This window comes from Topomyia yanbarensis, chromosome 2 (genome assembly GCF_030247195.1).
Source record: "Topomyia yanbarensis strain Yona2022 chromosome 2, ASM3024719v1, whole genome shotgun sequence".
In the NCBI taxonomy this organism is placed as follows: Eukaryota; Metazoa; Arthropoda; class Insecta; order Diptera; family Culicidae; genus Topomyia; species Topomyia yanbarensis.
The window spans coordinates 464,349,585-464,363,412 of NC_080671.1; the positions used below are offsets into that span (position 1 = coordinate 464,349,585).

Genomic DNA, 13,828 nt, shown 5'->3' on the forward strand with positions numbered 1-13,828 from the left:
TTGATTCTTAAGATGGTACAAGTATTAAAAATGTTGGTTTGATACATTTGTGGTGACATTACCCTTTCTGATTTAGGTTGTGAACCATTTAGCGATTTTTAAACCTTTAGTTAAAATTTGACAGTTCGAAAGTTATTTTCTCTTGAATGGAAAAATTTAACCGAGAGAGCGAACCATTTCAAAAGTTGATATGTTGGTTTGTTAGTTAAAATTGACAGCTGCGATGACCACAAGTTGATAGAGGTGTGAACATTTGTCGATATTTTAAAATTAGTTTTTTTTTCTTATTACATTAAGTATGACAGTCATAGCCTCGAAAAGTAAACGTCCACATCATGAAATAACCCAAACAAATCTTAACACAACACGTTATCGTTTCCATCTTTATCCCTTAATTTTGTATTGAAAAATATTGACAACCTCAATTAGGCACAGAAAATGTTTCCTTTTTATTCTGCGTCATGGGCAAAATTTTAACCCTCGAGCTGTCAAATCTATCGCTCTGTCAATTTTAATCATGCTCCAGAGTAGGGTTATTTTGCAAATAACTTTCGAAGTGTCAGATTTTAACTAAAAGTTCAAAATTTCACCAAATGGTTCACAGAGCATTTTGATTCAAAAGGAAATTTCCTTGCAAGTAGTGTAAATTTCAAAAATATATTTGAAGTTGGTGGTAAAAATACGTTTTTATTGATGGTTTTCCCACGATGCGATCACACGTACACCTACATCACAATTACTCATTTTTATATTTTTTATGAAAAATGTTTAATTGTTGATGGAGAAACGTGAATAACTTATAAAAAAAGGCAAACAAAATTTAAAATGAGAAAGATAAAACTAGTCAGCCAGTTTGTATAACAAATATTATGTAATGCTATATAAATTATATATAAAATTTCGCTTTTCGTATTTTGGATTCAGTCTTCGCGCATCTCTATACCAGCATCATATCTGGGTATTTAGACCAATAAAAATATCTCTTTTGCATATTGAAGACATGTGTCAAATATCATCAAAATCAAATAGGGTTCAAAGACGACGTTTCAAATATATATACAAATATACCCCTGATAGGATCGTACCAACTGATTTACAAATTTGGCATGCAATTGCTCAATGAAAATGAATATCAAATCTTCCAATAAAATCGCCCTTATCAATTATATGCATATTATAAGTTTTTACGACAGTATTTCTCTTACCCGGCACATGTAAGGGTTGCAAATACATAAATAATCCATCAAAATGTTTCTTGAATGAAAAATGTATTAAAGTATCAATCTGTTATTTCTAGTTAGCCAAAAATGTGCAGTCTGAATATTATGCACATTTGTAAGACTATCAACACACCAACCATCTCTCGTGGGTTACGTCTCATCACTTTATCATTTCGCTTTTTTCTTGCTCAATGAAAATGAATATCAAATCTTCCAATAAAATCGCCCTTATCAATTATATGCATATTATAAGTTTTTACGACAGTATTTCTCTTACCCGGCACATGTAAGGGTTGCACATACATAAATAATCCATCAAAATGTTTCTTGAATGAAAAATGTATTAAAGTATCAATCTGTTATTTCTAGTTAGCCAAAAATGTGCAGTCTGAATATTATGCACATTTGTAAGACTATCAACACACCAACCATCTCTCGTGGGTTACGTCTCATCACTTTATCATTTCGCTTTTTTCTATCGATTTTCTGTCTGTTAGAATATCTGATCATCATTTCCTCAAGCACATAATCCTATTTCGAGTTTTTTTCTAAACTTGTGATACCACTTATTCATCTAAGTGGAAACATCTGTTAAATTTGGCATTATTGGTATTTTATTTAAAGACTAGTTCTGACAGTAGATGCTTATAACTGTTTTCAAAGTATCTGCCAGACAAATACCAAACACAAATGTAATTGCTTTCCCTGTTCCACGTCAATGCGGCAGCTTCGATTTAATTAATTCTCATGAGACCAGATTTCGCTACGGCTACCAACAGCGAATAGTTGACATCTCTGTGTCTCAATCAATATTGAGGACACAATTTAATGATAAGAACTAGACACAAAAGATGTACACATATTTCCGCCAACTAATTTTATTCTTATCTATGCGGCTGCAAATCTTTAATACGTGAAGTTTAAAAAACTTAATTGATATATTTTTAATTCATTTAGATACAGAGTTCCATTTCGTTACTTTTTAGTAAAAGTTTGTCTTAGTATATATTGTCATTGTTAATGCTAGCTCAGTACACCGAAGAGAAATTATTGCCGGTTGTTGATTGACAACCTAACTTTGATCATATTAGTCTTGATTGAGTAAATGCACACTAAGTCGAATCTTTCGACCAAAATCAACAAAACAAGAAATCAATTCTCTTCGATCGGCATAGAAGATGACATATGCTGTATTATCAATTCAATGTTGGACCAAGTTGCTTAAAAATTTAAAGTATATACAGAGGGGGAACAACTTGACAGCTCCTATACAAATCGTTGAAACCACTTTTTTTGGGTCTGTGGGTCTAAAATGGCGGATCAATCTTTATTCAAGAGCAATTTCTAAAAAAAGCGTAAACCTTTTCACAGTGAAAATTTTCTTGGTCAGATTTTTTTTCCTTTCGGTCAATTCATTTTTGAAGACTTTTTGGGTTTGGTGTTGTTTTATTTTAAAAATAATGCATCTTCATTCCGATGCATTATTTTTAAATGATTCATGATTTTTTGGAATCATCAGCATACAAACAAGCGGCGCTTATGCTAGTTAGTGAGCATCTTCATTTAGTTTTAAGATATTAGGTAGTAATATTTGCATTGCAATGTAAACAACACACACAATGATACTGGACTGTTTTTCTCCCTCTCCGATAGAAAATGAGCTGTCATCAGTTCTGAATTTTGTGGAAACCTTTGCACCGTAAATGTCGCATGCTGTCAGAAATAAACAATCGAAGTCAATCCCGCCTTTGTTAAATACGAAGTGAAAAATGATAATCACAAAACTAAATGTATTTAAGATTAACGACAAACTTTCGAGAATTGTTATATGCGAAAGATATTTCAAGGGCGACGGGAGAAGAAAAAGTTCACACTAGAAGCGCACTCAAATCAAATCATGCATTTTACATTCGGCACAATTTGTAATCCTTTTATGAAACTCCAAAATGACGAATTAACTTGTTTATATTGATATTAAATTATTACGCTGTTTTGAAATGATCATCTTGATTACCGCTTCCGAATGTAAATAAAGAAAACAAGTTCGTAAAAGACGTCACGGAATTATTTTCTCGCATAGAAATTTACAGTATCGCAATTTGTGGACGGCGTTCTATGGTGGCGACATCATTCGAAACACGGTGGTTTCATGCAACTTAGGCTAAACGTCAAGTTGCGGGAGGCTCGAGTATATATTATACAGAGAGTGTATATGTTGTTGTGCCATTTTTTATCCTTCTATGTGGTTGAATGGAAAACATTGAGTCTAGTTAAATAAGGTATGAAAACTAGGCTCGATGGCGGTCCAAGACATGGTGCCTCGATAGATGTTGTTTCAAACTGTTCTCAACCCCTATTCGACAGTGACTCACAATGCCACCCATGTTACGGCTTGATAAGGCCAAACTAGTGTCAAGAGGGGTCAATTGTAGAAGTCTGACGAATTCTTGATGTTCACATCGTTAGCAATTCAGGCTAAAAATTGGCAGAGAGTCCCAATTGATTATTAGAATAGAATATTCATATACAGTGAACCCCGGTTTTTATCAGGCCCTTGGTGAATTTTGGGATGATAGACGGGGACATTGAGAAAATCGGCACATACATTTTTTTCTTTTTTTAATAAACCGAAGCTCTTCAAATATTCTTCTTTAGTCCCTAGACAAAGCCTCATAACCCTTTTTGATTATTTAGTATAAATTTCCCTTAGGGGAATATGACAGCGCAAAGTTTGAAAAAAAAATAATTTTTGCATATTTTGGATCTCTAAGATAAGAAAAATATGCTCAGGAAAGACTCACCCAGTATAATACATCAATATATGAAAATCAAATAAATACACTATATACGCACATGAATCATCCCAAATCCACACCCCATTGTCCTTCGCAACTAACAAAATGTAACATCCGTAATACCTATGGAGGTTGCGTGGATAAGTAAGTAAGTAAGTAAGTATTCAACTAATAACGTTTACGTTTTTACTTGGTGCTTCACCGGTATAGTGCAAAAAAAAGAGATAGACTGATTACACTAAAGTTTGAATAAGTGTAGCACCGACTACACCAGTGCAGTGCACTGTCAAAAACGAAAACCCCATAACTTTTCCTTCCCTCTAGCGACCATAAGGACATGGTCAGGTGTGCAATGAACAAAAAAATTCATTATGTCAGCCTCCCTTGGTTAGTGCCCTCGTTTTTGCTATGCTATGATATGCTTGTGCCATTTTTATCCTTTTAGGCAAAGTACGCATTTTTTCGCTCATTATTCGGTTTACAATCGACCAAATGAGTATAAATTGGTATCAATAAATGTGAAATAGTCGCGTGGCAGATGCTGCATTTCAACTTTTGCGTCCTCCTTGAGATTAACAGTACTTACTTAGACACTTGGAACTAGCAGATGGAAGAAGTCGCATAATTGATACTCACTGGTTGGTCCAAGACAGAAACTATAATTTTCAGAATGGCAAAGTCTAGTTGGAGAATTTTTCTTAAATCATTTATTTCGTACTCGTTAAACCACTTCCTGGTTTTAATGAGAAGAACGCGTCAAACTCTTATTTATATTGTTGATTATAGAGGTTTCAACCTTAGGGTCATTCACCTCTACGCGTCAAATTTATTACCACTTATCCGACAACAACGATAACATCAACATCATATTTCAAAGAATCATGTAATCATTTATTTATTTTTTTATTTATTTTACATGAGCTTAACAGAGCTTTTATTAATTTACTATGCAACTTTAAAAACCTTTTTGTGTGCGCATCAAAATTTACCAGTGCGTGCCGAGAATATTTTCCGCGGCAGTGGATCTTTCACCACAGGAATCGTTAACATTGTTTAAAAATAAACAAATTAAAAGAATTACGACCGTATATTAATTTTTGGAAAGTAAAAACGGTGATTTCCGTACGTGTCTACTACTTACATCAAGATCGGGATTTAAAAGCATTCAATTTGACGAAATGGGTAAAAATATAAAACAAGTCTTGTGCGTAGCTTTTGAGCGTGTGTTTTATAAAAAGTCTCGTTCTCAAGTTTTAAAGTGAGCAAAGTAAAATTAATATTTTAAAGCTGTCTTTTACAATCAAGAAAACATAATGTCAAAATAGTGGCTTATTGCTGTAGTTTGTAGGACTTATACGAAAAGACGAATATCAATCAAGCCCCTTTTTGTATATAATAGAAATTTTATTCGAACAGCTCCCATCTAATGTTATATAAAAATGAACAACCCTACCAGCAAAAGTAAAAAAAGAGACAAGAAACATAGTTGTGAACTAGAGTCTCTGCTCTCTAGGTTGTGTTATTTATACGTGCAGTTTTCAATTCAAAGCAGAGTAAGAGCATTAGAATTTCAGCTGGCGCCCCGAGCAGTCATCACGCATTCATAGAAGAAGTTAGTTTTAGGGAATCAGTGATTTCAATGTGAAACAATAATTCTATAAAGTGTTTACATATATTAATGTTTGTAGGCCTAGTCTATTTAAATTGATAGTTAACAAAGAAGAAGTAATTTCAATTCATATTTTGTTTCTAGAAAATAGGGTGTCTTTAATCTAATTAGTGAGTTGAGAAATCGTCTTATTTAAAAATTAAAATTGAACTTGATTATGTTATTTTGATAAGTACTAATACTTGTTTAAATGCTGAATTAAAATGTTATTGAAAACGATGGGTATAGTGAAATACTCTAACCACAAACGGTACAGATGAAGTAGTTTTTGTTTTGAAGCTCGATGTCAAGAGTAGTTACAGTGTAAAAGGAAAACTTTTCACTAATTTCTCATGTTAGCAAACGTACCGTTGTTCGTACGTCTATCTTGATGCTCAACAAAGCCGAACCCTAAATACAAAAGCCAAGGAATTACTGTATATTAATTTTCAATTTAAAACATGGAAAAGTTACACGAATATCAAGGGTTGGCTGGAAGGTTTCATGATTTCAAAGATGCAATACGCGCGAAACAAGCTGTTTGGAGAGAAGAACGGCCGGGTGGGCTTGCTCAGTACATAAGAAATATCGTTAAGCCATCGAATGAGCAACAGGCGAATCTGAACACAAACGCATCATGGGGCGAGGAAAATGTAGATTTTTCACATATATATCGGTATGTAGGATTTGAACTGCTTTGATTGAATTAATGTAGGAAATTTATGTCGAGGGATTTTATTTTATTTGCAGGGCAATTCCATTTTTTACACATAATGTTTCAAAATATACATTGCCCGCAAATTCTTATTTTATCTACTCCGATTCTTTATTAAATTACAATTTATTTGAAACGTGGGATAGGGTTTGAAACCACTAAAAATGTTTGGAAGGAATAAAAATACTCTTTAAATTTTTATCACCTTCACGTTGCACAATTTTGTATCGTAAAAATATCATATACGCTTTCATAAAATAAATATTGGAAATAATTTTTTTTCTGATTCTAGCAAAAAAACTCCCTTGGAACTAATTCGAGTTTCAGCCGCTGTAATGGGCATAGAATTTTCATACGCCGCTGAAACTGCCTTTGTTTCACCAACGCTGTTGAAAATTGGAGTTCAACATCGCCATATGACCTTAGTATGGTGCTTATCTCCACTAGTAGGATTTTTTCTAACGCCTCTACTTGGGTCATTGAGTGATCGCTGTAGGAGTAAATTCGGAAGGCGAAGGCCTTTCATCTGGTTCTTATCAATAGGCGTATTGCTAGGATTAATGCTTGTTCCAAACGGAGAAGATCTCGGATATGCATTTGGAGATATGAACCCATCTTCAAACAGAACTCTACAATCAACTCAAAGCATTCTGGCACATCGTTCAACAGCCCAAGAAACGATTTACCAAACCGCAATTACGTCAGATGAGTCAAGTGTAAGAACAAGTCATCCATGGGGAATATTTTTTACAATACTTGGCACAGTACTACTTGATTTCGATGCCGATGCATGCCAAAGTCCTTCTAGAGCATATTTGCTGGATGTCACCATTCCCGAGGACCATGCACGTGGACTATCAACCTTCACAGTAATGGCCGGACTGGGTGGATTTATGGGATACTCTTTGGGAGGATTTAATTGGGATGCAACAGCTTTAGGAAAAGCTTTCGGTGGGCATGTGAGGGCAGTGTTCTCACTAATTACAATCATATTTATTGTCTGTGTTGGTTGCACTATTACCAGTTTCAACGAAATACCACTTTGGATATTGGAAGAAGAAATAGAGAAACAGGATTTGTCACATCTAAAAAAGCCGAGCCATGAAGAAGATTCTCTCGAAAATCCCGAAACAACAAACTATGGCTCTGTTGAAGAGGAAAGAACTCATTCGAATGTAAGCAAACCTCAAAGAACTGTAACAGCTACCAATACTGGATTTAAACAAGATTACGATACCTTACCAGGAGAAAATTGTGCCGAAACTTCATTCACCCATGATGATGACGAAGCTGGGAATACTGAAACGAACACCGTTCCACCCAAGAACACGATAACTCTGGAAACGTACCTTAGATCTATCCTCTTTATGCCATATTCTCTGCGGATGGTATGTCTCACTAACCTGTTCTGTTGGATGGCACATGTGTGTTATTCACTTTACTTTACCGATTTTGTCGGTGAATCGGTTTTTCGTGGCAACCCTAAGGTATTTTAAACAATCAAATATAAAAAAAAATCTACACTTCTATCTTTCTTTAAGGCGATCGAAGGTTCTGACGAATATTTGCGCTACGAAGCAGGTGTGCGCTTTGGATGCTGGGGAATGGCAATGTACTCTTTGTCATGTGCATGTTACTCTTTGGTGATCGAAAAACTCATAAAAAGATTCAAAGCACGCAAGGTTTATGTAGGTGGTTTACTTTTTTACTGCACCGGGATGACGTTGATGGCTTTGACGAAAAATCGAGTTGGTGTTATCATGTTTAGCTGGACTGCTGGTGTAATGTATTCAACATTATTTACAATGCCATATTTGTTAATAGCACACTATCATTCCGAAGGAATCGTAAGTATTAGGATTAGGAAATTCTTAAGGCTGTCCTTATAAACGTTCCGCATTTTCAGTTTGCAAATTACGCTTCAGATCATGATCAACAGGAAAAGGTCGTCAGAGGGCTTGGAACTGATGTAGCTATTGTTAGTAGCATGGTATTTTTAGCCCAGTTCATTTTATCAATATGTATGGGGTCAATTGTTTCGTGGACTGGAACAACTACAGCAGTGGTTAGTGTGGCAGCATTCTTAAGTTTTTGTGGAGCAATTTCAGCCACTCAAGTGATGTATCTCGATTTATAGTTTTAAAACATGTTTCGGATTAAAATGAAAAATGCATCGTAAAAAGTAATTATAATATATAAATATAAATAAACTAAATAAAGTCATGAGACATAGAATTCATCCTAAATTTATTTTCTTCAAATTATACTTAGCTGAATACTTCAATTTTTCAAATTATTTCTGCACTTATCAAGAATATCCTTTTTTATCGATGGATAATCGGGGTGTATTTTCAAGACCTGCTGACAAATATCGATCGCATCAGCAAAACGTTTTATTTTCATATAGTTCAATGCTAGCTTATATGCAATGTTTGATTTTGATTTAGCACTAAAGTTCCAGGCACAATCATAATGCATCGCTGCAGTTCGATAGTTCTGTTCCTTTTCCGATATCAACCCTAGAAGCTCGTATGCTTTTGTACACGATTTATTGTGCTCTAACACACGTGTCAGTAGATCTGTAGCCATTTCGAATTTTCCTGCTTGCAAGTATAAGTCTGCCAACAGTAACCAAGATTTCTCAAGATAATCTGCTTCTTCAAATGTCCAATTGTTTCTAGCAATTCTTTTCAGTTGATTCTTAGCTCGCTGTGATTGCTTCAAGATCACATAAGTTGATGCTATGCCGTACACAGCACCTACGTGTTCCTTGTATTCTTCTTGTGATGCAATTGATGTAAAATCTTGTAGCGCTCGATCTATGCTGGTCTTGTTCCGGGAAGCAAGCGCATGGAAATTTTGCAACAATCGATGATTGAGTGCTTCATTGTCAATAACGCCTGGTCGAGGTTTTAATTCTTTCAGTAATCGTTCAGCCGTTCTCAATGCCATTGCACGAGAATCTTTTATTTCCAAATCATCTGCTCCTATATCAATAACTCCTTCATTAGGCAAATCGCCATCTGGGTTCAAACATATTTCTATCATATTATATATAGCTTGTTGGCCCCATTCAGGATCCTTGCGACAATTGTTGAAAAATCTTAAAGCACTATTTGGGTTTCCGCTATACCAATCATTGAGACCTTTGCAGTAACTCAAACCAGCTTCAAAATCTGGCCGAAGACACACTTCCTCAGCTCGATGAAGAAATGGCTGAATATCGTGTAATGTTCCAGATCGTCGCATCACTTCTATTAATCTAGCTAACGCAGTCCAATAATTGGGTTGAGATATCAAGAGTTGAGAAAAATGATACGCCGCATTCTCAAAGTTCATCTGTACAAAGAAAAGTAATTGGTAACACTTAAATACTACATACTCTTACTAGTGTAACATCACTCACCCGTCTAAAGGATAAGTCAGCCATCATTACAGAAGCAGCTTCATTGTTCGAGTCATGCTGTAAAATTTCAGCACATATCGCTTGACATTGGTCCATATTATTCACCTGCATATATGAACGAGCCAATGCAGCAAGTAAACTTGTATCATCGGGTGTTAATTTCAAAGCTTCTTTGTAATGATGAATTGCCTGATCATTATCTCGTAGTGCAATAGATTGTTCTGCCATTAAAACACAGATTCTGCAAAAACATGAAAAATATTTCCCCGTCTATCTAACAAAGCAGCAAATAAAACATACCTAACCAAAGTTTTGTTTTGTTCATGCTGTACGGAACTCGAATCTAACAACATACGTTTCAATATTTTATACTGATTATCCCTAGCCTCTTTAAGAGTGTTTAAAGATGATGTTAAATATCCAGCTTTTTCGCGTATCCTAGCCAAAAGCAGCAATTGTTTGGTTCTAGTTTGTAGTCTAGACATGTCCTCAGCTTCGCTATAAATAAAAAAGGCTATACTAATGGAAGGTTTTGGATAAACATTTTGCTATTACCCCTTGGACAACTCGATTTCATCGACTAGAGTTTGTTCAGCATTCGAATATTGTTTCAATTTTAGAAAAAGTTCTGCCAAATCCAACCTTAGCAAAAAATTTTCCGGAGTAGTAATAGCTTCCTGGTAATAAGAAATTGCTCGTTTATATTGATGAGTCTTAACATAGGCTCTTCCTAGTTTACTAGCCAGCGAAATATCCCTTGAGTTTTGCCAATGAGCTTGCTTATATGCTTCAATAGCATCATCGGGCTCTTGTATAGACATGTATGCATCACCTAACATTAAGTAACTTGATGGACCGGGATTATGAGAAACCAGCTCTTTAAAACATTGAGCATAAGCCAAACGATCTTTTTTGTAAACCAAGTATAAGTGAGCCATCTTAGTTTTTGCTTGTACATAGTACGGGTCATTTGAAGATATATTTTTAAGTAAGTCAACTGCTTTCGTGAAATTTCCTTGTTGCATGTAGAAATCAGCTATTGCGACAGCCACCCTTCCTTTCTCGGGTGATGATGCAAACTCTGATGATATTATTTGTATTAGTTTCAATGCCTCGGAATGTTGGTTCAGTAGAGCATGTGTATTTATTGTTTCCAAGTACAATGACAATACATCAAAGGCATTCAGAGTAACTTCACTTGAATTCTTCAGTAGCGCATTTTTTTGCGTATTACCATTCGGGTTAATACCACATATGCTCATAGCTGTAAATAAACTTTTCAAACTGTCTTCATATTGCTGTTGGTTTTTAAAAACGATGCCCTGAAGTAAGTGGAACATTGCATTATCGCGTACTTTAAAATCACGACTGAGGCACATTTCTAAACTATGTGCTGCTTTGGTATAACATTTCTGTCTTATATTAACTCGAGCAATCAGCAAATAAGCCTCCGAATATGTTGCGTCAATGTCATTAACAAGCTTTTTAAGAGTCTCCGCTGCAGATAACAATTCTCCACTAAGAAATTGAACTTTTGCTTGTAAGTAATGTCCTTCTACAAGTCCAGGACAAGCCTTTACAATGGCATCTAGTATATTTGCACTATGACGAAGAACAGGATGCATGTCAAGTGACACCATTTCAGCCTCATAATCCGTGGGAGAATGTTTCATCAATTCTTTCACTACTTCTAGTAGAAAATCAGGGTTCAGTTCTCTAAGGTACTCTAGACCATATGTAAGAGTGCTTAAATTTTTGAATTGAATTTCACTTGCTTCCATTAAGAGCTGTATTGCTTTTTCATTACCCTTTTCGTGCACTTTAGATGATATGAACGAAAGTATGGGAATTTTGTTGTCTCCTTGAATTTCAGAAAGAAATTCAATCTGCTGCACAACTTGCTCTGAAATTCCAGTCTCTATTATCTGACACGAAGTCAATCCACATAAAGCAAACAAAGAGGTGTCGTCTATTTTAGATGCCAACTTAAACCATTTCGTAGCATCTTTGTATCTCTTATTCAATATGCATTGGTATCCCAGTTCTGTTATAAAATCCGGGTTAGTAGGGTTGACTTTATGGGCTTTATCTACGAACTGATAAGTTTCAGCCAAAATTGACGTGTTTCTACCACAAACTCTAGAAAACAGTTGTCCTGCACGCATGAAAAGAAGGCCATTACCGGGTTCAAGTTTTTCCATTGCCTGAAATAAGTACTGCAAAGCACCAACACAACCTGTGCAGTTACTATCTTTAACCATTAAAATTAAAATTTTCACTTGAAGAGCTTCTAAATTTACTGGCTCTAGATTAAGAATCCTTGCTGCAGCTTCCACTGTATTATCGTAATTCCAATTAGAAAGATGGCATCTCATTTTTTCAACAAGCGGAATAATTAAATCCGGATAGCGTACAGACAGACGATTTAGGATAGAAATAGCTGTTTCAAAATCATTGTTTTGTTGGTGATAACGAATCTGTCCGATATTTGCGTCAATATGCATTCCATGCTCGAGAGCTTTATCAAACAAATCGAAGATTATTGATGGCCTGTTTTTATTTAAGTAAAGTTCACACCATCCTCTTATAGTTAATATTTCCGAGCTGTTGGGATTGAAGCGCTGAGCCTTTTCTGCATACTCACGAGCTTTATCGAATTTTCCCGTTAGAAATAGAAATACAGATGCGTAATAAGCTGATGATGAAGTCAAACGTTTTCTTTCATCCTTGAGATTGCTATCCAAACTTATTAGTTCTTCCTTGTCTATCACTCTACAACGTTTGTGTGCATACATAAGGCTTAGTAAAACGGCCATTCCAAAATCTTTGTCGCCTTGTAATTGGTTCAATTCACGAATGCCCTCTTGCAGTTTTATGCCTTCGAGTATTAAAGCGATTCCATTGAAGAATCTGAAACTGGTGTCAACAGTATATTTTGCCATTGCCTCAAGGACCACACGATGCATAGTCCGATACATCTTCTCCCGTCCATAATAGATTATGACACTTTTGTAATCTTGCTCGTCCATGCTGGGTCAACATATAAATTAAACTAATTCATCAAAATCACATCGACAGTATTTGTTTGTTTACCATATATGTTGCTATGGAAACTGACAGTTGTATTGATACACGTTTCCGCAAAAATACCCATCGAGTTAGTAATATGATCGCAGAGAAAAAGACCGTAGTGCAAGTTTTTTGGGTAAGTTGCGATGAAAAATGCAAACAATTGTTTTCGGCGCTATGCACAAAAATCAAGCATTCCAAACAACGTTCTGCATCTTGCGGCATGATTAGATACCATAGGAATAAAAAAATTGGGCGAATGACTATCTGGTTAAAGCCCCCAAATAAACAAATTACAATTACGAATAAAAAGTCGACACTTCGTAACAAAAGAGATTATAACTACTAGAGGTCGCTGTTAACACTGAAAATTAATTATCTCGCTCTTACATATGCTAGGCCCATTAGTTTGACACATATTGCCCCGGGTACACACATTTCAAAGTAATGGGATACAATATGCTAGAGAGAGACCCCATGTTTCAGTCCGTGAATACATGGAAACAGCAGCGCTTTGCTCCCTCTAGTAGTTATAATCTCTTTTTTCGTAACCAAATACAGCATTTAATAGAATTTGATGCTTCCATTAAAAGTGTTGTTGATTTTCATGGCAGTGATGCTGGCTGTACAGAGATGCCTTCCATGACAGGAGGCTGGTAGCGAAGTCGGACAGCATGCGTAAAAAGTGATGTGGCGCATCCAGACTCGCAATCCCATGCATTTGTTTAATATTTATCTGTCAGTGTCAGATAAATGGTAAACAAACTATTGAGAAGGCGATCATTTATATCAGAGATTCTGTGCCCTTAGTCCGCACAATAACAACACTGAAAATACTAAACAATTTAACATCATATGGAAATCACTTCAATTGGCTCAATAGTAAAACACACGAAAAGGACACGTTTGCCATTTAAATATCTAATTGAATGTGGACAACGTGATTTTCATGTGGAAGTCTGGCGAACATTGTGT

At 35.5% G+C, this 13,828-nt stretch overlaps 2 protein-coding genes across 2 annotated transcripts; one reads left to right on the plus strand and one right to left on the minus strand.

Moving 5' to 3' along the window:
• The first annotated feature begins 5,577 nt into the window (after positions 1 to 5,577).
• Positions 5,578 to 8,617, plus strand: LOC131686088 (proton-associated sugar transporter A). Its single transcript, XM_058970230.1, has 4 exons — positions 5,578 to 6,339; positions 6,671 to 7,865; positions 7,920 to 8,225; positions 8,285 to 8,617. The coding sequence occupies exons 1-4, from the start codon at positions 6,125 to 6,127 to the stop codon at positions 8,513 to 8,515; spliced, it is 1,947 nt and encodes a 648-aa protein (XP_058826213.1). The 5' UTR covers positions 5,578 to 6,124; the 3' UTR covers positions 8,516 to 8,617.
• LOC131686080 (tetratricopeptide repeat protein 21B-like) lies at positions 8,604 to 12,893 on the minus strand. The gene is made up of 4 exons (XM_058970220.1): positions 10,340 to 12,893; positions 10,085 to 10,282; positions 9,785 to 10,025; positions 8,604 to 9,717 (listed from the first exon to the last, which is right to left on the minus strand). Exons 1-4 carry the CDS (start codon positions 12,811 to 12,813, stop codon positions 8,659 to 8,661), a joined length of 3,972 nt encoding a protein of 1,323 aa, XP_058826203.1. The 5' UTR covers positions 12,814 to 12,893; the 3' UTR covers positions 8,604 to 8,658.
• Between the last annotated feature and the right edge of the window lie 935 nt (positions 12,894 to 13,828).